General features: G+C 45.7%; 1 protein-coding gene across 3 annotated transcripts in view; it reads left to right on the forward strand.

Annotated features, from left to right (window-relative positions):
- Positions 1-25,694, forward strand: part of CAST (calpastatin) — a 229,087-nt gene that overhangs the window by 172,220 nt on the left and 31,173 nt on the right. For all 3 annotated transcript variants that reach the window (XM_069752042.1, XM_069752059.1, XM_069752050.1), the window contains 16 exons: positions 1,159-1,263; positions 2,011-2,079; positions 3,467-3,532; positions 4,962-5,030; positions 6,421-6,477; positions 9,458-9,553; positions 10,041-10,124; positions 10,199-10,246; positions 11,316-11,408; positions 17,794-17,850; positions 19,734-19,832; positions 22,261-22,341; positions 22,626-22,673; positions 22,960-23,055; positions 24,234-24,317; positions 25,124-25,222. In XM_069752042.1, the coding sequence (XP_069608143.1) occupies positions 1,159-1,263; positions 2,011-2,079; positions 3,467-3,532; positions 4,962-5,030; positions 6,421-6,477; positions 9,458-9,553; positions 10,041-10,124; positions 10,199-10,246; positions 11,316-11,408; positions 17,794-17,850; positions 19,734-19,832; positions 22,261-22,341; positions 22,626-22,673; positions 22,960-23,055; positions 24,234-24,317; positions 25,124-25,222 (1,251 nt within the window). The remainder of the gene's footprint in view (positions 1-1,158; positions 1,264-2,010; positions 2,080-3,466; positions 3,533-4,961; positions 5,031-6,420; positions 6,478-9,457; positions 9,554-10,040; positions 10,125-10,198; positions 10,247-11,315; positions 11,409-17,793; positions 17,851-19,733; positions 19,833-22,260; positions 22,342-22,625; positions 22,674-22,959; positions 23,056-24,233; positions 24,318-25,123; positions 25,223-25,694) is intronic.

A 25,694-nucleotide genomic window follows, 5' to 3' on the forward strand; every position in this document is an offset into this window, starting at 1 on the left:
GAGCCTCATTGGCGTACCCTGGGCCTCAGAGCTTCATTGCGGTGCCCTGGGCCTCAGAGCCTCATTGGGGTGCCCTGGGCCTTAGAGCCTCATTAGCGTACCCTGGGCCTCAGAGCTTCATTGGGGTGCCCTGGGGCTCAGTGCCTCATTGGGGTACCCTGGGCATTAGGGCCTAATTAGGGTGCCCTGGGCCTCAGAGCCCGATTGGGTTGCCCTGGGCCTCAGAGCCCGATTGGGTTGCCCTTGGCCTCAGAGACTGATTGGGTTGCCCTGGGCCTCAGAGCACGATTGGGTTGCCCTTGGCCTCAGAGCCTGCTTGGGTTGCCCTGGGCCTCAGAGCCTCACTCGGGTGCCCTGGGCCTCAGAACCTGATTGGGTTGCCCTGGGCCTCAGAGCTTCATTGGGTTGCCCTGGGCCTCAGAGCCTGATTGGGTTGCCCTGGGCCTCAGAGCCTGATTGGGGTGCCCTGGGCCTCAGAGCCTGATTGGGGTGCCCAGGGCCTCAGAGCCTGATTGGGGTGCCCTGGGCCTCAGAGCCTCATTAAGGTGCCCTGGGCCTCAGAGCTTCATTGGGTTGCCCTGGGCCTCAGAGCCTGATTGGGTTGCCCTGGGCCTCAGAGCCTGATTGGGGTGCCCTGGGCCTCAGAGCCTGATTGGGTTGCCCTGGGCCTCAGAGCCTGATTGGGGTGCCCTGGGCCTCAGAGCCTCATTAGGGTGCCCTGGGCCTCAGAGCCTCATTAGGGTGCCCTGGGCCTCAGAGCTTCATTGGGTTGCCCTGGGCCTCAGAGCCTGATTGGGTTGCCCTGGGCCTCAGAGCCTGATTGGGGTGCCCTGGGCCTCAGAGCCTGATTGGGTTGCCCTGGTCCTCAGAGCCTGATTGGGGTGCCCTGGGCCTCAGAGCCTGATTGGGTTGCCCTGGGCCTCAGAGCCTGATTGGGTTGCCCTGGGCCTCAGAGCCTGATTGGGGTGCCCTGGGCCTCAGAGCCTCATTTGGGTGCCCTGGGCCTCAGAGTCTCATTGGGATGCCCTGATATAAAGTATGGTTAATTAGTGGTATGTTTAAAAAAGAATGTTGCATGATTCCAATTATCATGTAGTAATGCCTCTCCTTGTAAGAACGTTTTATCTAAGACATACTGTGCAAATGTCTTTTTGTCAGCCTAAGAGCGCTACCACAGCATCCTCAACAGCGAAGTCCAGCACAGAAAAAGTTCAAAAAGAAGAATCCAAAGCTGCACCCCCGAAACAGAAATCTGACACCACTGTAAGTCTTAATACTGTCTCTTCTCTACCATTGTTCAAAATATGGCAGTGGCACCACAAAGACAAAATGATTAAAGAAAATAAATAAAAATGGAGGTCTTGCATTACATGTTTGGAAGTATTAAAGCAGCAGTGCAGTCCCACCAAATTGATGATCTGTCCACACACCGATCAGATGAAAACTGCTCCAGAGTCTGTTGGACGTTAACTGAAGCTACATTCAATGTGTACCAGTCTCTGCCGGGTCCTGCAGAACATGTCCTGTCAGAGAATAGGAGCTGTACTAGGCAGCGGCCAACGCACATTGCTTCGTTTTGCAGCACGTTCCATGTGTTTGCATCCTGCTGGCGCAAACGACAGCTGATGGTTGGGAGTTCCAGGTGTCAGAGACCCTCACCCTCCAATCTCATATTAATTACCCATCGTACACATAGGTCATCAACATGGTGAATTGATTTTTTTTTTAACCAGATTTTCTTTATCTCTGCCTAGTGTGATTACCCCATTACTATTCTGAATTGTTCCTTGGAACTTGAATTTAGTTCCGTTTTCTGTATAGCATTTTCTCCATTTACCTAACTGAGAATAGCATTACAAAAACAGCCCACCTACAGCATGTGAAGCGCCTATACTTATTCAGCAGGCTACAAAAGTAATGTATTAGAATAATGTGCGAGCTATGAAATATTTTCACAAAATGTTCTGGCTACAAGTGATAAGCTGACTCTGACTTCTATTTTTGGTAAAGGCAAAAGCGGGTGCTGTAGGTAAAGCTGCTGCTGGCACTGCCACTGCTACAAGTAAAGCTAAAGATGAGGTAAGTACCAAGAATTCTTACTTCTTCTTTTGATGATAAGGTTTTTAATATCAGAATTAGAAATAAAAACGGTCCCTGGAGGAATTTACTTCCACATCTCACGTATTCCAAATCCTACTGATCTCTCGCGGGGGGCCACTTGCTTCCACAGAAACCTTCCCATGCTTTGTTCACGGGGAGCAGAGCATCGAGCCCCACCACTGATGGATGGATCTCTAACTGACGTGATAGATTTCTGATTCTATAGAATTTGTATTAAGAAACCTCCAACTTTGTTTAGTCATCAAAAATTCGCTTTTATCCCTCACTTTCTCAAAGGAATTGTATTATTTATAGCAGTCTTTCGATTTTCCAATCGGCGAATATCACATAGATGACAGAAAAGGTCTGACCTAGATGGGGGAGGTATGTGACCATCCGGAGCAATCCGATGAGACCACCCCTGGCTGGAGTCCGCGTGTATAGAAGCAGTCTAGAGGGTTTCCCTCCTAGCAGGGTTGACAACTCGACTTTTTATTTCTTCTGGACAGTTTATCAAATCACGGACAGACAATATTTTTTACGGACACATTGGAAAACCATAATAAATAATTTTTACTATTTATGAGTGATCCATGCCTACAGCCTGTATTTCTGATAAGAAGACATCAGCCGCATTCACTGTAAACTCTAAAATTATACAGATTATTTTAATTGTAATTATAAGTTAATTCAGCTTCAAAAAAATTGCAAATGGCTTTCATTTTTTTTATGGACAGGGCATAGATATGCCCTATTTACCCGGACTGCCCCAGCCACTTAGGTGTAACATCTAGAAGATAAATAGAGAATGATAATGGTATATCTACATATAACATACGGCAGTTCTTATTAATCTGCCAGAAAAAGCTCCACAAAAGCACCAAATAAAATGAACATACTGGACAGCAATGTTAAAATGAGATGTTCCATCTGTTGTGACTTCTTGTAACTGCTACAGGTTTCAGAAGCCCATCAAAATCCATGAAAATTGATTTTTTTTTTTTTTTAGGTGCAGAAATCTCAATCACCTCTTCAGTGTGATTACCCCCCTAATACTTTGGAATTATTCCTTGGACTATTGCCCTTGAATTTGTTTTTGGCATTGTTCTCGATTTATTTATTTTCTTATTTTTTTATTTTTTATTTTTTTACTGCAAATTTCAGTATAGCATTTTCTCCATTTACCCGATGGTGACCATCACAAATGCACCAGATCTACCACATCATACTATTGTACTTTGTGGATGAGGCAGGCCCATCCAAGCTTACAAAAATGTATTAGAATAACATGTGATCTATAAAAAATGTTCTGTAAATATTCTGGTTACAAGTAATAACATGACTCTGCCTTCTGTTTTTGTTAAAGGCAAAAGCTGGCGCTGCAGGTAAAGCTGCTGCCTCTGCCATTGTAGCAAGTAAACCTAAAAATGAGGTAAGTATCACTTTTTCTTTTTTAACATTGACATTTATCATATCAAAATTAGAAAAAAAAAAGTTTGGGTTCTAGGAGGAATTTGTCTTCCAAACCATGCTGATCTCTGGCTGGGAGGCGACTTGCTGCACCTTCTTCCCATGCTTTGCTTTTTTTTGAACAGAAAGATAGGACACAATCTAACCCCACCACTGATCCAAGCCAAAGCCTCGCAGTCCTTTCTCAGCTGGAATGGAGGATATTGAAGGAGACGGATCTCTAATTTCTGTGATGGCTTTTTGATACCATAGACTTTTTTTTAAGGAACATTTTTTTTGCCTTGCTTGTGGGAAATTTGTGATATTCCACTGCCCTTGGCACTTATCTAAAATGTTGGTAGGGCTTGAAGGCAAGGGACCTCTTTTTTTTTTTTTCTAAGAAACTCATTTTTATTTAATGCCTTCTATAGCATATAATACAGAGGCCTAAGGATAATGGGCATGACATGATCAAAACAATAATGAAAAGGCATTAAATGTATAATATTCCATAAAGTATTCAAAACCGTAGTTGGGTAATTACCCAATATAAGCCCAAATGTAAGTTTCACAAACATAAGGCATATATAGCAGACCTTAGTCATGATCATGAAAGAAGTTCCAGCAACTAATAACAATAGTATAACACAGACTGAGGGTCTGGCCAAAACATAATCAATAGACTTCTCCCTCACATTATCAAAGGAGTTAATTCTATTATTTATGGCAGTCAATAGATATTCCAAAGGGCGAAGAATATCACCAAGCCATCAGGAGAGGTCAGACCTAGATGGGGGTGAGGTAGGTTACCAATAGCGAGCCATCAGATGAGACCGCCCCTGGCTGGAGTCTGGGTGTATAGAAGCAGTCTGGAGGGATTCCTTCCCACTTATCTCCTTAGGTGGAAGAGGGAGAAGGTAAATGGAGGATTCCAATGGCACTTCTACGTATTAATCTGCCTGAAAAGCACCACAAATGCACCCAATAAAATGGACATGGTGGACACCAATGTTAAAATGACATTACTGTGCACATGTTACATCTTTTGTCACTTCTTTTAACTGCTTCATGATTTGGAAACGCATAAATATTAGTGAAAATAGATTTTTTAGGTGTAGGAATTTCTTCCTCATCTCTGCAGTGAGATTACCCCCTTACTACTCTGTGATTGCTCCTTGGATTACTGCCTTTGAATTTGGTTTTGGCTTCTTTGTTTTCTACTGTAATTTTCAGTATAGCATTTTCTCCACTTACCTGATCTAGAACATCTCATACTCCCATACCTTGCGGAGGCTGCCGGCCCATTTAAACCTACAAAAATGTATTTTAATAATGTGTGATCTATAATAAATGTTAATGAAATATTCTGGCTACAAGTGATAAGCTGACTCTGCCTTCTATGTTTGTTAAAGTCAAAAGCGGGTGCTGTAGGTAAAGCTGCTGCTGCCACTGCCATTGTTGCAAGTAAAGCTAAAGATGAGGTAAGTACCAGGAGTTCTCACTTTTTATTTAATGTTGACATTTGTGATATCACAAGAAAAGATTGGGTCCCAGGAGGAATTTATTCCCACGTCCTACTGACCTCTGGCTGGGAGGCGACTTGCTTCCACAGAAACCTTCGCCCCATGCTTTTAGAAAGACAGGACAAGTCTAACCCCACCAGTGATCCAAGCCAGAGCCTCGCAGTCATTTCCCAGCTGAAATGGAGGATGTGGAAGGAAATGGATCTCTAAGGCTATGTGCACACGTATAATGGTCCACTGCGGATTTACCGCGGTTTTTCTGCGGTTTTCACTGCGGTTTTACATCTGCAGTTTTCTATTGGAGCAGGTGCAAAACCGCTGCGGAATCTGCAGAAAGAAGTGACATGCTGCGGTTTTTTTCCGCTGCATGTGCACAGCGTTTTTTGTTTCCCATAGGTTTACATTGTACTGTAAACTCATGGGAAACTGCTGCGGACCGGCATCTGCGGATCCGCAGCGTTTTCCGCATCGTGTGCACATACCCTTACTTCTGTGAAGGCTTTCTGATACTATAGACTTTTATTAAGGGCAACGCATTTCTTTTTATTACAAAAACCATTTTTTTTTTACTTTGCTTGTGTGAAAGTTGCAACTTTCTGCCACCCTTTGGCACTTAAAAATAAAAAAAAATAAAATAAGCTGGTGGGTCTTAAAGGCAGGGGACCTGTGATTTATTTTCTTCCTGCACGTCTCCTCTGGGTTACCTAAACTGGCCATAGATATTGAGTTTTCTGCAGGTAGGTTTCTGTATAGACGGCTTTTAAGGAGGCTAACCATAATGTGGCTGACTTTAGAGCCGTGTTATGAGCTTCTATATTTCCCATTCTTTTTGTACCTACTGCTTGCACTGGCTCACAAAATTGGATCAAAAAGTGCAATAGTCTTTGATTATTTGGCCTGTTATACAACACTCTATAATAGTCACATGCTTGCGCAACGTGGAGTTGGTCAAAAGTGTTGTGACCTTTTGGCGCCTTCGCACCAGTTTTAAACCACTTCACCCAAATGGGTGGAGCTGGGGAGGGATTGGGGCGTTACTACAACCACCCGTCAAATGTATGGAAAGTGGCGGCACGTCTTTCCCTGTAGTAAGCACATCTTTTTCTTGCACACCCCTCACTCCAGAAGGGATCGTATACATACGTGACAAGTGTGCGTTATACCCTAGAGCTGCCTGACTGATGTGTACAGATCCAACAATCGCAGGAAAAAATGTCATTAAATTTTAAGTATTTTAAAGTGTATGATTTCAGTGTGCGTCGTATGGATCCATACCACCACTATATCTTATATACCCGTATGTATCCGCATGTATTATATATGCTTGTGTCATTTCACATCTTTACAGGTTAAAGAAGAAAAGAAAAAGGTGACTGTTGAACAGATTTCTGCTGCACCCGGCCCGGTAAATTGCTAATTATTTGTTATAAAATGCCTAGAAAATGTAGCAGTTCATATTGAGGTTATGTGCAGACAATGTGTTTTTTCCAAGCCCATCTCTCTTGTAAAAAAATCACTAAAAAAACTTCAAAAATAATGAATGACATCAGGACTGGAAAGCGGTGAAGCAGTTATAAGCAGTGACTGGTTCATTCTTCTTCCAGTTTCTGCCACTATGTTTATACATGGAATTATAAAGAAACCACCAGGGCCAAAACCATTGTGCTGGACATAAAAAAACATACCTAAAGGAATACTCTACCCTGTGCACATATTAAGGCCTCATTCAGACGTTCTTTTTGTCAGGTACAAGAAAAACGGGTCAATTATTGTAGTCAGTTTTTCTTGTACATGGAGAAAAACAAAGTTTCTCCACCTTCTCCTTTTTGACAGTCTGTGAAAATCGGACTGCACTCAGATGTCATCTGAGTGCGGTCTGATTTTTTTTTTTTCATTGCCCCACATATTTGTATTGCTGTCTTGATCCGACCTTCAGCTCATCATTGGACATGTCTTAGGCTGCCGTCACTGTTCTGTCCTCACTAAATGAGGCAGGCTCATACTTAGTTATACAGTCAGCTAAACCACTATACCGGAGGTCCAATAAGGAGACTGTGGTTGAGTCTGTGCTTTATTAAACGTAGTGGTATATTGATGCGGTGAAACTGTGAACAATGATATACATAGAATCAGTGCGTGGCATAGAACAGATACATAATACACATGATATACATTATGCATAACATTTAGAAAGCTAGTGACTAAACTAGGAGTACAACTGGTTAAACTAAGCTAATATAGAGCAGAAATATCTATAGGAAGCATAAAGACATACCGGCAATGCAATCGCAAGGGGGATGAAGTGAAGCGTCTTTCCTTGAAGGCAAACCGAAGAAAGTGAAAAGAAAAATGGAGGGAAATGGAGGCTGAGCTACCATAATGCATTGCAAAGGAGGAGGAGAATCAGACATGGATAATACAAAAACAAGATTGAACTGCCAACATAACTGACCGCTAGAGGGAGCCAAAGCACTAAAAACAAATAAAGATATGAACATCCATACTGAGAAACCTGCAATTACGCAAACAGATAATCAGGGTAACAATATTAGATGGCGGAGACAGAACAGTCACACTAGCAGTATGTGGTCAGTATTTTACATCAGTATTCGTAAGCCAAAACCAGGAGTGGGTGATAAATGTAGAAGTGGTGCACATGTTTCTGTTATACTTTTCCTCTGATTGTTCCACTCCTGGTTTTGGCTTACAAATACTGATGTAAAATACTGACCAAATACTGCTAGTGTGACGGCAGCCTTAGTCTGCGCAAAATCGCAGGCATGTGAATAGCCCCATAGACTATCACAGGTATGACTGCTATCCGTGAAAACCACAAATGGCACTCGTACTCGAAAATCTGACATCTGTCTGAGGCCTAGAGGGCTCTAAATAAGAGCCAACACACTACCTCTGCCTCCACTGCTGAATGTACAGCGCCACCTTGTGGCCTGTGTGATGCATTTCATAAAAGCAAAAATTAGTTTCCAGGAGAAAGTAGTCTACCCCCTCGATTTTTTGAAGACACAAAAGATCATAGTAGAACCAAAAACACTCAGTTTCAAAAAATCACAGTAATCCACAAGTGCTAGTAAAAAGATGTAAAAAACAGGGTATTTGGTTGATGTGTTTTTTGCAAAAAATGTATACTAAGCTGCTCCTCCAAACGTCAAGGTATACCCATATCAGAGCAGTCCTAACTGATGTATGCAATCCCTATCTGATGTATTTAAAAACCTGATCATCTGTATATTACCTGTGTGAACAGGGTTCAGAGAGGAAAAATCCATGTGGACATGCTGAGTGGAACAGCTTTTGTGCAGATAGCCCAAGAGGAGTGGTGGGTAACTCCCTAGTCTTGTAGACACAAGAGAACAATTATGGAAACAGGAACACATGGGCTACTTGCACAGTGAACAAGTCTGTAGGAACATGTTCACACACCACCTAGAAACTTGAAGACACAAAAGATCATAGTAGAACCAAAAACACTCAGTTTCAAAAAATCACAGTAATCCGCAAGTGCTAGTAAAAAGATGTAAAAAACAGGGTATTTGTTTGATGCGTTTTTTGCAAAAAATGTATACTAAGCTGCTCCACCAAACGTCAAGGTATACCCATATCAGAGCAGTCCTAACTGATGTATGCAATCCCTATCTGATGTATTTAAAAACCTGATCATCTGTATATTACCTGTGTGAACCTCGATTTTATAGCACATTAAGGGAATAGGATAGTCCTGGCACAAACACGTTCAGTGTGCCTAAGTAGTAACCAGTAGGAGGAAGCTGTAATAGCCGCACAACTGCCAGAATGTCAGAAAACGGTCATCCAGACTGACTGCAGCATTGAAAGCGTTAATAAATTCCCGTACACTTGTGGTTATCGGCAGGTGAAGTGTTATAGCCACAGCTGACATTACTGGGGACTCTGAAGGATCCTAAGGCCACGTGCAGTATTTGACCTCAGTATTTGTAAGCCGGGGGCTGGTGATAATCCAGAAGTGGTGACGTGTCTCTATACGTTCCCTCTGAGTGTCCCCCTCCTTGGCTTATATACTGATGTAAAATACTGCCCAAATCCTGAGTGTGTGCACGCTGCCGAAGAAGACGCCCACTTGTGCCTCTTAGCGCCCATCGGTGGTGTGGAAGATGGATATTCATCTGTATAGTGTATTATACTTCAGAATTCTCACACATTTGCTATAAATTATGACACTTCTGTGTCTAACAACATAAAAAGGCAGATTTGTATTTATTTTTTTTGCATGCTCCCATAAAATTAAATGCATTGAAGCGTAATATAAAGTTGTTTTTCCCATATAGTCAGTGTTTGATCTGTATCCTATTGTCAGTTTTGTCATAATTAATGTGTTTTTGTTTTTTAAGATTGATAACAGTGACGCCTTGGATCTCCTAATTGATTCTCTGGGGAGCCCAGGCGATGTGCCGGAGTCTCCGAAGTTCACTGGTCCAGAAATCACTGTACGTTCTTAGTCCGGCTCATGGTCTTCTCTAATAATAGGATCATTGTATCTATGCATAATTGTATGCTTTCCTGGATTCTCCTAATGTTGTAGTTTCTGAATTCTATCAAAGCGTAGTGTTAATTCAGATTAAAGCCCTTTGATTCTTCACCTTATTTATCAGAACTTTTAGCTGTGATTCTGCAGTAAAAGCCACTTGTACTTTGCACTGTGATGTATGACTACATGAGGCCCACGGGCCGCCACCATGGAGATCCCATATACTGAGGAGCTGCTGGTCTAACCTGCTCCAAGGAGAAACTAAAGCATGGAGACTCTCGTGACTTTAGCTACACGGACTTTGGCCGCTGAGAGCACAGACCTGGGAGCCATTACCTGATAGATACACGAGAGGAATGCACCAGAACAGACTTGTGACCTGTAGTTCTACTGATAAGGAAGTCTTTGGGATTAAATCGGATGCTTTAATACCATTCTTATTCCAGGACGTCACAGCCACATCCGAATACATAGAAGAGCTAGGAAAGAGAGAAAGCACAATCCCTCCCGAATATAGACACCTGCTGGACGTAAGTTCTGGTTTTGGTGTCAAGAATTTGTATAAAGTGTTTTCAACGTAAAAACATTGTTGTCTTCATTATAGGGTAAAGGAGAAAAACCAGCAGCGCCTGCTCCAGAGGACGCCAGTCAGGTAAATGGTTTCTGTTGGATAATTATGATCGGCTTTCTTTGTTTGTTGGCCTCCAGTAAGAACGAGACCACGTTGTCTCATGTAAAAGGAATCTGTCGGCAGCATAAGGTAGGGGCAGATCCTAGGGATGTCGCTTATTAGGCTGTGTGCTGTAGTTTTAATGCAATCAGAATTTTATCAGCAGGAGATGATCACTAGAGGACTAGGTATCCCGCTCACAGCAGTCTGGCTAATCTGTGTAACCTCTGCCGATGATTAGCAGCTTGCTGACTATGCACAGCGTACATGGCTAGGTGTCAATCCGTGGTGTGGATGAGGTTATACACTGCTCAGCATTCAGATCTCTGCTACATCTACATCAGAGAAAACTGGGATTGTATTCAAACTACACCAAGCAGTCCAATAAGTAACACATTGCTGGAATCTGTCTGTCCTTACATCCTGCTGCTCTCAGATTTCATACCACAAACCTGCTGTCGGATTCATTTTTTTTAAAGAAAAAGACGTTTAAATTAATTTAAAATAACAACGTAAACTGAAATGAAAAAATAAGTCTGAACCTAATCTCTAAGGAACTGGTAAAACAAAGTGACATGGTAAAGCAAAGTCTCATAACCCCCTCCTCCCCACCACCAATACCTTAGGCACCTGCTTTCACTTATCGACGGCCAGACCTGGAAGGCCTGATGGCACTTATGACTTTATTTCACTTCTGATTTGTGAACCGCTAAATGTAAACCATGTAGGCCCCCGATTTATTAAAACTGGCGTTTTGTACACCACCTTTAATAAAGGAAGCGCTGGAGTAAGCAGCACCTAATTCATTTTAGTGAATTTGTTGCATCTTACAAATTCTGGGTCCTTCCATTAGACATGTCACTCCAGTCAGGGGCTGGTGTACCTTTGTCCGACACGCTTGGCCATGGCTCAACACTCTGGGCTTTGACCACTTTTCAAAAAGCTGACGACGCTGGTTTGACATATCGGACCTGTAAGGCCCTGTATTTAATTGCATTGAGGTTGTATTCTCATATTGGTAATATGTGCGACCTTTCCTGCGTTTCTGCAGAGCTTGGGAGAAGATGATCTTGTTGCAGCATTTTCTTCTGATTTTGTCAGTTGTCAGGCACCTCCCGAAGAAAAGAGACCCAAACTAGAAGAGGTAACGGCAACCATCTGTATTATCAAACTGTCTGATATGTGCACCGTCCTCACGTGTGATCCTAAAGTCTGTGCCAGTCTCAGTTATGTAAGTGGTGCCAACGTGATAAGTGCCAAGGAAGAACATGTGTTTATCCAGAGGTCATTATTAGTTTTCAGGGTCTTCCATGCTGCATCATTAGGGGGACTCGAGACTAATTTTAATTTAATTTTCTTTATCGCCTCTCATTGGGGGACACAGGAACCATGGGTGTATGCTGCTGCCACTAGGAGGCTGACACTATGCAAATAAAAAAAGTTAGCTCCTCCTCTGCAGTGTACACCCCACCGACTGGCATTATACTCTTCAGTTTAGCTTAGTGTCAGTAGGAGGTGGACACGGGTCTTTCATTAGACCCTTATCTACCTCAATGTGCGTCGTTTCTTTTCAGGTTTCCGGAGGGATACAGGGTGAGCAGTCACACCTGTAGTCCCACAATGCGGACTATGAGTACGGCGTGTACTGCCACCCCGTATCCTCATAGATCCCTCTCCAGGACCAAGAGCCTAGCACACAAGCGTGCTTAGAAGTCCGGTCCTGGCTCCGTCCCCCACCCACTCGCCTTCCAGAGCCTGTCGGTTGGAGGAGACGAGGACGTCCGTCTCCAGCTCCACGGACGTCTAATACTTTCTACGCTTTAAGGTTAGTACCGGACGGCGTGGGATTTTAGGTGAGTATTTTTTTCCCCTAATCAGCTCTCCCACGGCGCCTTACAAGCGGATTCCTTCCTTTCCTGCGGTTGCATCTTTACTGTGCGGTGCGGTGCCTTACAGGCAGCCGCGCTGCTATTTCTGCGGCCGCACTTCTATTACTGCGGGCACTTTTCCTGGCATATCCTTTACCCTGATGTCCGGCAGCTTCCCCTCGGTGGCCGCACTTTTACAGGCAGACACACTGCCTTGTCTGCGGCCGCACCCTTTCACCCTGCGGCGCGGCTATCTGGGGGGGCCGTACCTTTTAGGAGCCTGCTCGCGGCCCGCCGTTCTCTCCAGCGGCCGCCGCCGCCTTCTAATATAGACCCCCTTTCTATGCGGCGGCTGCCGTGCATCTTAGCCGGGCAGCGCCCGCCCCGCTGTTTACCTCCAGCGGCCGCCGGCTTCTAATCTAGGCCCCGGCTTTTCCGGGGCCTGCTTCCGGCGTCGGCGGCAGCGCTCCCCTTTCCATGCGGCGGCTGCCGCGCCTCTTAGCCGGGCTGTGCCCGCACCGCTGATTACTTCCGGCGGTCGCCGGCTTATAATTTAGGCCCCGGCGCTTCCCGGGGCCTACCTCCGGTGCCGCGCTCCGCCCACTTCCGTTTTAATCGGGCGGGCTTTCTCCCGCCCGACAATCTGTCCGGCGCTATCTCAGCTGACTCCTCCCCTTCCTCTACGCCGCTGCTCGGCATCTGGATTTTAACTCATCGCGCTCCGCACCTTCCTGAGCGCACATCATGCCCGTCCTTCCAGCGGTCACCATCTGCGCGAATTGCAGCAGGGGCTCGTCTTCTCTCCGGAGATCCACCGCAGCTGGACAGCTTCCTCTACCTGGTATCCGTTTTCTCATCTGCCGTGAGTATCTGCACTGCAGACTGACACCCCCCTCTGCTCCGCTGTCCCCTAACCCTCTGGCTTTTCTTCAGATCTCCGCTCTGTCAGGCCTGCAGCAACACAATTATTCCTACCGTCCGAGAGTGATATGCCTCATCTCTGTCACAATCGGTGGCCGATCTAACACGGGTGTCTCAAATTTTGGTGTCCGTGCTGGATTGATTACCTCTGCAGACCCCCGCAGTAGCCAGCGGGTCACAGGAGCCTCCGTCCGAGCCCTTCTTGATAAGCCACAAAAGGTCCAGACAGGAACGTCGGTCTGAGTCCTCTTCTCGCTCCATCTCGCCACACGGTTCTCCTCTGCGTTAGGCGTTGTCCTCCCCTGAGTCAGGCAAGGCGTTCTCTGGGAAGGTGCCCTTTCTTATGCGCCCTCGGATGATATTTCGGAGCTGGATTCTAACCAAATCGCCACTATGAGGGATATGGTTCAGAATCATTGGAGCTATAAACCAAACCTGTGGCATCAAGGATCCCTCTACGGAACCCGCAGATCAGGCGGTTTCGTTTAGACGGGCTAAACCACCTTCCAAGTTTTTTGCTCCTCATCCTGAATTCGAGAAAATCATGAACAGAGAAAGAGCAAACCCGACCAGTCGTTTTCAGAGTGGAAAACGCCTTGGTGTTTTGTATCCTTTTTCTCCAGAACCTACCGCCAATTGGACGGTCTCGGTGGATCCCCCGGTTTCCAGGGTGTTCACAAACACGGTGCCTCCACTGTCCGGTGGAGCATCTCTGAAGGATTCTAACGACAGAGTTATAGAATCCTTCGCGAAATCTGCCTTGGAAGCGGCTTCAGCGGCTCTATGTCCAGCTTTTGCTTCCACTTGGGCCTCAAAATCCATCTCAAAATGGGCCAAGGATCTACGGCGAGGTATCCTGGACGGGGCGCCTCCCGCGCAATTAGCGGAACTTGCCAACCAGATTTCCCACGCCGGTGAATACCTGGTCTCCGCCTCCCTGGATGTCGCGTCTTGTGCGGCTCAGGCTTCCAGCAATGCCGTTGCCATCCGCCGGACTGTTTGGCTCAAGGCCTGGCAGGCGGACTTGTCTTCCAAAAGTCCCTCACTAGTCTGCCCTTCCAGGGCTCTCGTCTCTTTGGTTCCCAGCTGGACCAAATCATTAAGGACGCCACCGGGGGTACAAGTTCTCTTCTCCCCCAGGCTAAGCCTCGTCGCCCTCCTCCTAGATGGCACTTTTGCTCTTTTCGGCCTTTTCGTCGCTTTGCTGCGTCAAGCTCCCATTCCCAGCAGCAACAGAGGCCACAGGCACGTCAAGAGAAGAATGCGGTGGCCTTTAGGCCCACTCCGTCCTGGCGTCCTCGCTACTCCCAGGGTAGATCCTCCAGACCCAGGACTGGAAGATCCACCTCCGCATGACTCTTGGCAAGACTCCAGCCCAACTCCCAGGTTGGGCGGCCGTCTTCTCCTTTTCAGGGACGTCTGGCTTTCCGCAGTAGAGAACGCAGGGGTCATTGAAGTTGTATCCTCGGGATACAAGATAGAGTTCACCTCCTGACCCAGGGATCGTTTCTTCCAATCCCGTCCTCCAAGAGATCCCGCTCTAGTTCCGGGCTTCTTCGCAGCCATCGCTTCTCTGCTCAAATCCAGGGTAATCGTTCCCGTCCCAGAGAAAGAACGGTTCACGGGTTTCTACTCGAACCTTTTTGTGGTACCGAAAAAAGACGGCAAGGTTCGCCCCATTCTGGACCTCAAATTGCTGAACAGGAGAGTTCGCCTGAGACACTTCAAGATGGAATCCCTTCGTTCGATAATTGCTTCCATGGAGGCCCAGGAATTTCTAGGCTCAATAGATATCCAGGACGCCTACCTCCATGTCCCGATATTTCCCGGACATCACCGTCTCCTGCGCTTCGCAGTGCAACGAGAACACTTTCAATTCGTCGCCCTGCCGTTCGGTCTCGCAACAGCGCCAAGGGTGTTCACGAAGATCATGGCGGCGCTGATGGCCATCTTGAGAGTCAGAGGCTTGGTCCTATGTCCATACCTCGACGACATCCTCCTCAAGGCTCCGTCCTTTGCTCAGGCTCACGAAAGCCTGTCTATTGTTCTCGACACCTTAGCCCGTTTCGGGTGGCTGGTCAACCGGAAGAAGTCCTGCCTTATTCCTTCTCAGCGCATCATCTTTCTGGGCATGCTTTTCGACACTCGTCAGACCAGAGTCTTCCTTCCCAAAGACAAGAGATCCACTCTTTGTCGGGACATACGCTTGCTCCAGGGTCCTCGGCCTCCCTCCCTCCGATCGGCCATGAAGGTTCTGGGGAGGATGGTAGCTACATTGGAAGCGATTTCTTCGCCCAATTTCATTCGCGACCTTTTCAGCAAGCCATTCTGTCTCAGTGGGACAGGTCTGTCTTCTCCCTGGATCGGCCAAACAGACTCTTTTCTCGGGTCAAGCGGTCCCTCAACTGGTGGCTGACGTCACCTCTCATCTCCCAGGGCAGGTCCTTCCTTCCAGTTCACTGGCAGGTGGTTACAACGGACGCCAGCCTGTTCGGCTGGGGTGCAGTTTTTCGCCACCTGACGGTTCAGGGCCGTTGGTCGTCGCAGGAGTCATCTCTGCCAATCAATGTCCTCGAAATTCGGGCCATCTTTCTGTCCCTCCGCCACTGGGAAAGGATCCTCAGTGGCCTTCCAGTCCGGATCCAGACGGACAACGCCACGGCTGTGGCATATGTCAACCATCAGGGGGGGACCCGGAGCTCCTTGGCCCTTGCCGAGGTATCCAAGATCCTCCTCTGGGCAGAGGCAACGGTTCCGGTGATATCCGCGGTGCATATCCCCGGCGTGGACAACTGGGCCGCCGACTTCCTCAGCCGCAAGGGCCTCGCGGCAGGGGAATGGTCCTTGCATCCGGAGGTCTTCCATCAGATTGGTCTTTGATGGGGCACTCCGGACGTGGATCTCACGGCGTCTCGAATCAACAGGAAGGTTCCGCAGTTCGTCTCCAGGTCCTGTGATCCTCTCGCAGTGGGCGTCGATGCTCTGGCCATTCCTTGGTCTCAGTTCGAGCTGCCCTACCTGTTCCCACCCCTTCCATTTCTTCCCAAACGGTTGAAGATCAAAGCGGAAGGGGTGTCGGTCATCCTGATTGCCCCGGATTGGCCCAGGAGAGCTTGGTTCGCGGAGCTCGTCAACCTTCTCGCGGACACTCCCTGGCGCCTTCCAGACAGGCTCGATCTGCTGTCCCAGGGTCCGATCTGCCACCCGAATTCTCGGTCGCTCAGTTTAACGGCGTGGCTGTTGAGACCGCGGTTCTAAGAGCGTCCGGCCTTTCAGTCCGGGTGATTCACACCATGATTTAGGCTCGGAAGCCTTCGTCTTCCAGGATCTACTACCGTACCTGGAAGGCTTACTTCCGTTGGTGCGAATCCAACCGCGTTCCGCCTATGGTTTTTTCCCTGCCTTCTCTTTTAGCCTTCCTTCAGGCAGGACTGGATTCGGGCCTGGCTCTTAGCTCTCTAAAGGGCCAGGTTTCTGCGCTTGCCATCCGCTTTCAGAAGAACTTGGCCTCTCGGCCACAGGTTAAGACCTTCTTTCCAGGAGTAGCCCACGCTGTCCCGCCGTACAGAGCCCTTGTGGACGCAGAGGACTTAAACCTGGTACTGGACGTTCTGAGGGTTTCCCCCTTTGAACCTCTTAGGGAGATTCCTCTATCGGTTTTATCTTGGAAGGTGCCCTTTCTTGTGGCCATCACGTCTATTCACGGCGTTTCCGAGCTGGCGGCCCTGTCTTGCCGTCCTCCGTTTTTGGTCATTCGCCAGGACAAGGTGGTCTTCCGGCCTCCACCTTCTTTTCTTCCTAAGGTGGTTTCCACCTTCCACCTCAACGAGGACATCGTTCTACCTTCCTTTTGTCCAGCTCCGACTCATCCTCTGGAGCGATCGTTGAACAAGCTGGACCTCGTCAGGGCAGTGAGGATCTATCTGGACAGAACGTCCACTTTCCGGAAGACGGATTCTTTTTTTTTTTTTTTTTTTCGTCATTCCTGATGGCACGCGCAGAGGCCAACCGGCTTCTAAAGCGACTATTGCTCGCTGGATCAGAATGGCAAATTTGGAGGCTTACCGGGTCAAGAACAGAGTGCCCCCTCCTGGGATTAAGGCTCACTCTACCCGGGCAGTCGGCGCCTCCTGGGCGGTGCACCACAGGGCTTCCGCCCTACAGCTTTGCAAAGCGGCAACTTGGTGTTCCATCCACACGTTCGCCAAATTTTACAAGGGCCATACCTATGCTTCGGCGGACGCCGGCCTAGGCAGAAGGATCCTGCAGGCAGCAGGGGTGAGTCCTCTGGCCTGATGGAAGTCTGTTTTTCCCGCCCTAGGGACTGCTTTGGGACGTCCCATGGTTCCTGTGTCCCCCAATGAGAGGCGATAAAGAAAACAGGATTTTTGGTTGCTTACCGTAAAATCTGTTTCTTGGAGCCTCCATTGGGGGACACAGCTCCCTCCCAATGTTTCTCAATTTCTATGTTCTATGACTGTTCTCACGTTTACAGTTCTCAAGTTTCTGGTTATGGTTTTCAACCTTGTTATTTATCTCCTACTGCTTTCTCACTAACTGAAGAGTATAATGCCAGTCGGTGGGGTGTACACTGCAGAGGAGGAGCTAACTTTTTTTATTTGCATAGTGTCAGCCTCCTAGTGGCAGCAGCATACACCCATGGTTCCTGTGTCCCCCAATGGAGGCTCCAAGAAACAGATTTTACGGTAAGCAACCAAAAATCCTGTTTTTAATGTGCAGAAAAAAGAAGCAAAACCAATATCCACGCCAGCTGCTCCAGTACAGCCCAGCTCTGCGGTAAGAATACAAGATCATCCTCTCACACTTATTACGTTTTTCTGGAAAGTCCCTATAGATATGCATTAGATGCGGAAAATCCGCAGTTAACAAACGCACATCTGGTTTTTAGTTCTTTTCTGCGGCAGAAATGCATCAAAAAGGCATATAATTCTTAATATGTCAATAAAGTTTTTTCATAGCCAAATACCAGGAAGTATCAAAAACAAAGCAGCTTTATTTATAGCATGATACACCAAAAAGAGACAAAAAGCGCATCTTGAAAAATGCGATTAAAAACACATGTTGAAAAAAATGCAAGTAATCTAAATTAATTACCGTAATAGGTGCCGAAAATCTGCATCCCCAAAAGCTCATCTTGGGAACGTAGCCTGAAAAAGCTCTCGCTCAGAATCTACAAGGCGTCGTGGGCACATACCCTAATAATGTTTAGCAGCCTTCGTCAAGTTGGGTGTGAGGTTATCAGCCACCTTCAGAAATTGGCTGGGAAGCGGCCTGCAGGAGAGAAAATTGGCCAAAGTTTCTACATTTGCTGAATGATTTAGATATTTATTTTGATTGGTTGGGATCTGCCCATTCTTGGCCAGGAATTGTATTGATTTTAATATCCAAAAGGCAAGGTTTGTGTTTTGAGAGAGTAAAGCCTATTATTCTACATTTGCACGATGATAAAAAATAATTCTCTCTGAGGCAGCGCAGGAATCGGAGAAAATGCAAAGAGAGAGTTGTGCATCGCCCCCTCACGCCCCCCACACTAATCATAACCATTTTAGTGATTTGTTCCTTTAAATCCTGTGTTAAAACATTCTTATTCCTATACACATTACAGAAAAGTTGGTTAGACCCACCGACCAACATTCTAGTCTGTTCAGTGGTCTCCTATCTGGGGAAAGATGGATGGGGCATGTTGTATTTACATGCCTGATCATTTTACTATTCTGGGAGATAAGCCGCTCACAAGCTGTTCCTCAATAAGAACATATGCAGTGACACAGCGGCTCAGCATGTATGTGTATTGGGGGGCAGGAGAGGGTGATCTAAGATGTGGACGGGGGCACAAGGCCTAAAGAAAAAGGGGGACCAAAGGTCCCTTTGCTCCATATGAGAATACCAGTGCTGTTAATGATAATATATTTTTGGGACCTGTTATAGGTTTTGCTTCGGGCCCCACAAGCTTTACATTATGCCGCTGGGTGTACGGGAATCACGTACGTACAGGAGATACAGGGCATCCATTAAAATCATTATCAATGTTATCCGTACAATTCGTGTACTGTGGCATGTTTAGGTGCATTATCAGGCCCATCAGCATGTAAGCTGTCCTGGCCTATGCCTATATCTGTACCCGGTAAGGCTAGATTACCTCTATGGCAGTGCGGCTACAGCGTCCTTACTCAGCTGGCTTTCCTCCAGTACAAACAGTTAATTTCTCAACCAGAAACCCCACCCTGTGTGACAGAGGAGGGGAGCGGAAATGTATGCCGGCAGATGAGAGCCAGCGCTTCCTGACAGCAGGCAGTAGTGAAGGGCCGAGGCCTAGACATCTGCCGAATATCAGTCCGGGGGATCTGGATGTAGGGCATCTGATGTGGCAGGAAAGATGTCTAGTCAGCAATAAATAGATAAGAATATTTATATGTACACACATCGATATGTGAGATTAAAAGCCAAATATACAAAAGTCTTGTGTAGAATGATCCAAAATGCAAAGCGTAAGACTCCAGAATCATCCAGAGCCCCGGTGGTGTCGGGCACAAGGTAATGGGTAATTAGCACATCGTTGGTTTCTGCTGTGCCAGTCACCACAGGGCTCGTGCCACATGACCGGCACAGGGCTCTTGTCACGCCGCCAACACTCATCTGATGTATTTCTGTTTTACTAGGCCATACCAGAAGATGCTTTAGATGAACTATTGGACACGCTTGAAGGGCCCCCTACCACTGAACCAGAGTCGCCCCAGTTTACTGGTCCAGAAGTAACAGTAAGATACTTTTTTTTTTTTTTTTCCCTGGTATATTAGACTGTGAACACTTCAGTAAATTGTACACTAATTAAATGGAACCTGTCAGCACATTTTATACATGGAAGTAATGATATGTTATGTAGGAGATTGTCACCCCTGGAAATCCAGATCTGATGTCCCAGTTATTGGAAATCTAGTAAAGAAGCCACATACAACTGGCTGGTAGTGCACTGGGGTTGTTGGTAAACCTGGACTCTTCTTCTAGGTGCACGGACACGTCCTCCCCAGTGCACTTGCATCCCGATTGGTATATCACTTCTACACTAGATTTCTTACTACTGGCATATCAGATCTGTACAAAAAGGACATTTGGGGGGGAAAACAACGTCCTATATATCCATATCACTACTTCGATATGTGAAAAAAAACATGCTGACCGTTTCTCCTATGAGAGCCACTATGACGACATGATGCCTGCTTTCTCTGTGGCTGATTTTCTTTTTGTGGCTATGTTGGTTTCATGTGGGAATACTTGGTTTCCTGCATATTATATTAAATGCAACCTGGAAAAAATCTCTTAAAGGGAATGTGTCATGTGAAAAAATGCTATTAACCAATGTATATGGGGTTAATCTGCAGGTTAATAGCGTTCTGAAGCTGCCTGGAGCTTGGACTGAAAGCCTGTCAGCGGGAAGGAAATAAATTTGGGCTGCGGTCTCAGTCACCGCTCAGTACATAGTGAGCGGCGGATGTAATCATGTTCCCAGCACAGACTGACAGCCAGCTGAAATGCTGAGCAGGCTGTCAGTCAGTGCCGGGGCACGGTTACAGCTTATGCTCACTATGTACTGAGCAGTGACTGAAACTGTGCCTCTATAGCTGAAAGCTCGAGGCCGCCGAGGAAAAAGTTAATTCCTCCTGGCAGCCAGGCTTTCAGTGGGGGCACCAGTCAGCTCCAGAACACTATTAACCTGCAGGTTAATGTGTTTTTTTTTTTCTTCACATGACAGGTTCCATTTTAACCCCATTCTGACCTCGGGATGGGATAGTACATCCGAGGTCAGATCCCCTGTTTTGATGCGGGCTCCGGCGGTGAGCCTGCATCAAAGCCAGGACATGTCAGCTGTTTTGTACAGCTGACATGTGCCCGCAATAGCGGCGGGTGGAATCGCGATCCACCCGCTGCTATTAACTAGTTAAATGCCGCTGACAGCGGCATTTAAAAAGCGCTTCCGGCAATCGGGCCAGAAATAAGCGCATCGCTGACCCTCGTCACATGATTGGGGGTCAGCAACGCATCGGCATGATAACCAGTCTCTTGAAGGCATCTATGGTTGTTGATGCTGGATTGCTGTGAGTGCCACGCTGTGGTCGGCGCGCATAGCAATGCAGTAATTTTACTACATAGGAGCGATCTGAGCATCTCTCCTTTGTAGCAGAGCCGATCAGGCTATGCCAGCTTCTAGACTGCCATGGAGGCTATAGAAGCATGGCAAAATGAAAAAATTATAAACGTTGAAATCACCCCCCTTTTGCCCCATTCAAAATAAAACAATAAAAAAAAAATCAAATATACACATATTTGGTATCGCCGCGTTCAGAATCATCCGATCTATCATATCTATCAATTTTTTTTTCTTAGCAAAGTTTGGAATTTTTTTTTGCCACTTAGATAAAAAAAAAAACCTAGACATGTTTGGTGTCGATGAACTCCCAATGACCTGGAGAATCATAATATCAGGTCAGTTTTAGCATTTAGTGAACCTAGCAAAAAAGTCAAACAAAAAACAAGTGTGGGATTACACTTTTTTTTGCAATTTCACCACACTTGGAATTTTTTTCCCGTTTTCTAGTACATGACATGCAAAACCAAATTTGTTTTTTTTTTTAACAAACTTTGTAATTTTTTTTTGACCACTTAGATAAAAAAAGAACCTAGACATGTTTGGTGTCTATGAACTCTTTATGACCTGGTGAATCATAATGGCAGGTCAAAATACCAAAAAAATAAATGAGGGATTGCACTTTTTTTGCAATTTCACCGCACTTGGAATTTTTCCCCGTTTTCCAGTACACGATATGTTAAAACCAATGGTGTCATTCAAAAGTACAACTCGTCCCGCCAAAAACAAGCCCTCACACAACCATATTGGCCGAAAAATGAAAAAATGATGGCTCTGGGAAGAAGGGGAGCAAAAAATGAAAACGCAAAAACGAAAATACATCTGGGGGTTAAGGGGGTTAACAAACCCTAGTAGTACTGTCAATGCAGAGTGAATACAGGAGGAGTAGAACTTGCCCCATAAAACCGATCAGGCTTTTGTTTTCTCTTTTTATTGTTTGATTGCTAGAAAACCTCCTTTGCTCTGTGCAGACGTTGAGCTAGTGCATGTCACATAAAATTGTACTGTAAATCACACTGATGTTCCTTTATCCCATTCATTAGGAAACCATCACAAAATCATACCTCGAGGAGCTCGGTAAGAGGGATCACACAATCCCCCCAGAATACAGGCACTTGCTAGATGTGAGTATACACTGTAACTACTATCTAGTTTCAATACGCAATCTCGGGTTGGAATCTCCATTATTATTTATGAACCATTTCCTGAAAATATTGTTACTATTTTAAGTTTTTCTTATTAATAAATATGCCTGCAGTAATTGTGTCTGTTCCTGACCGGATCCTGAGGCCTGAGTAGAATTATTAATTTTACTGACTGTTTTCATGCACTAATAACAAGCAGAGATGCTGAGAATAGAAAGCTAGGTCATACTGTACTTTTTGTAATAATGCTTTTTTTTTTCTAGGGAAAGGACAACGATAAACCGGTACCCCCTCCAGCTGAGCTGCCACCGGTAAGACATCTGCTACAGCACCTGCAGCGTTGTACTGAGTGTTATGAAGGCAGAGATTCCCTCATTTGGTAGTATTTTGGGAATTGCTAAATTCACAGGTTGTGAAACTCTGATCGTCCCACCCGACCCATGGGTTCTCTCACCTAAGCGAGTAGTCGTATTGGCATTTATGAAGCAGGTAGATCGGGTCAGGAGAGCCACCACTCGGGCCAGGTGTTGTGATCCGAGCACGGTCCACATTATCCTCTTACATGATATCACAATGTCTTTTCATTTTTTACCGCAGCCGATGAGTGACGACAGTCTAGTAGATGAATTCTCAAAGGATTTTGAAAGTTCCATCTCTCCTGCTGCAGAAACCACTCCGGCTTTCCAAGCTCAGGTGTGTGGTGTAAAGTTCTATTCCATAACTCATAGCTTTCATGTTTGGATCCATTTCAGGGACACATTTTGTCCTGCTCCTTGTCTTCCGCCGGCGCATCCCACAGGGCACATAGTGTAAATCGGGACCACCTCACTGTCGCTGATCTATTCTGCATCAGAGGGACTATAGGAATCAGCATGGCGACAACCTGGAAACGGTGCATCATATAAAACCAGTAATAGACGAGGCACACGAGAGCCTCTACTATTCGTCAATAATAGCGTATGTGGCCACGTTACATCATACGCTGAGTATATAGGAATTCCCAAGAAATTATTCAGCCCACTGGAATGGAACTGGGATCCTAGTCTGAGTGATAACATTGTAAATGTAAAGGGAGATTGAAGGAAATGGACACATGCAGGGCATATTTCGTTAAAAATTTATTTTGCAGTTGGGTTTCATAAATTTTTTTTGCCTTCTATATCCTTTATGCGGCATGCTCTATTTCTGGCTGCAGAATGAGTTATCTAAGGATCCATCAGCGAGCTTATCCCTAACTGGAGCATTTCAATCCTTTTATGTGTCTTTTTCACAGCTGATCTATGACTATAATCCACATGAAAGTTCAGGTGAATGCTGCGTTCATAAATCAGCCGAGAGGAGCTTGGAAAAACACAGATAAATATATTACAAACTCTTTCTCAGAGTGAACTCGCTGACGGATTCTCAGTAAACTCATTCTGCAGCTAGCGACGTGAAGGGAAATACAGAACGTGTAAAAGCCACTAGGTGCAACATTTATAATGATCCCAGTTGCTAAAAACATATTTTTAGCCCAAAATACATGCATTTAAGTAATACAAGAATATGGCACCAAAGGTATCTATATCCTTTAATGTTCAGTGCTAAAGATTTGTTAGTATTGATGGTAAAACCTGATATGTAGGCAAAGTCCTTGTAGGATTGTCATTAGGTTAGAGAGTACAACAAGTGATTGGGTGATGATCATTAGCAGTCATCAGCAAAAACAGAAATTATGATCCACCACTGCCACCTCCAGCCCCCAGTATGTTTTTTGGCAGATTAACCCCTGCTGATGTTCATGTGTTATGGAATATAGGTATCAGTTACAGTAAAAATAGATGATGTACTTATGTCTCCATGTTCTATACCATCAGTTTTTGTTTTTTAAGGATGCAGCGCGAGACAAACAAGCCAAGTCTGATGTTGTAGTCCCGACAGCAGCGTCTTCAGTACAAGCCGTCAGCGCACCCTCCGTACGTATACTGTGCTCCAGGCCAAACCCAGACTGTGTGTGTGTGTATGTATGTATATTATACACACACATGTATATTGTGTATATTAAGTTATGATGGTGTAAGGCGGTTTCTGTATATTCCACACAGCTACACTCCCCTAAATGACTGGCTGAAAATATTCATGTGAGAACAATGCAGCAATATCATTGTGTTTTCTGGCCATAGGCGCAGTAAGGGAGGTGTGAATCCATAAGGGAGTTTATAAGAAGGAGATGTTTAGTTATAAAGCTGCATTAGAGCCGTGCTGGGACCTCCAGTCCTTCCACTTGGATCTGTAGCTTGGCTGTACCTACTCCCTTTCATACAATGCAGATTTATTTCAGATCTTCCACTGAAAACCATAATGTGATTTCCATGGTACAAAGCTGTATTTTATACTATTGGTTTTCACTAACACTAAAATGCATGTGAATCTGCCCATAAACCAGGTCTCCCTGATTAGCGGGAACTCCAAGACGCCGTTCAGACGCCACAGATGTCATTTACTGTAGTAAAGTCTATATGGAAACCTCAGCGAGTGGCCACACATGGATTACTCGCATTGAAGGGGTTAATCGTCTTGTAGATTCACAGTATGTGGAATTGGAAATCCACATTATCCCAAATGAAAAATCCATTGTGTGGACATACCCTTACACCCATCCAGATACCTTATATGATGTATCCAGCAGTTCTGCTAGATTTGTAATCCTAATGTGTTGTGCTTGTGGTAACGCTGTCACGTTCTTGTTTCTCTGTGTAATATTTGTGTCGTTCCTTTGTAGGCTGGTATGGAGAGTGCTTTAGATGAATTAATGGGCACCTTAGAAGGCCCAGAGTTCAATGTCCCCGAATCTCCAGCGTACACAGGTCCTGAAGTGATGGTAAGGGCTGGTGCAGACGAGCATATAACTCAGGAGAGTGCTATCGTTATGACGGATAGCACACGTCCCCATGTTATTCTGTGGGCTCTGCACATGTCTGATTTTATTTATTTTTTTGGTGTGTTTTCTCTACCCAAGAAAAAAATCACAGCATTCATGATTTGCCTCTGAAAATCAGAAGGCAGTCGCCCATTGATGTTTATGCATCTGTGGAAAACATTTTCATGGACTGACTGAATGAAGAAAATGGAGAAACTTTATATATATATATATATTTTTTTTTTTATTTCTCCACATCAGATCACACACTTTGATCAGTGTGGGATTATCATAATGTAATGTAGGCAAAGTCCTTGTAGGATTGTCATTAGGTTAGAGAGTACAACAAGTGATTTGGGAGATGATCATTAGCAGTCATCAGCAAAAACAGAGAAATTATGATGCTCCACTGCCACCTCCAGCCCCCAGTATT

Source organism: Ranitomeya imitator, chromosome 1 (genome assembly GCF_032444005.1).
Source record: "Ranitomeya imitator isolate aRanImi1 chromosome 1, aRanImi1.pri, whole genome shotgun sequence".
Taxonomy (NCBI): Eukaryota; Metazoa; Chordata; class Amphibia; order Anura; family Dendrobatidae; genus Ranitomeya; species Ranitomeya imitator.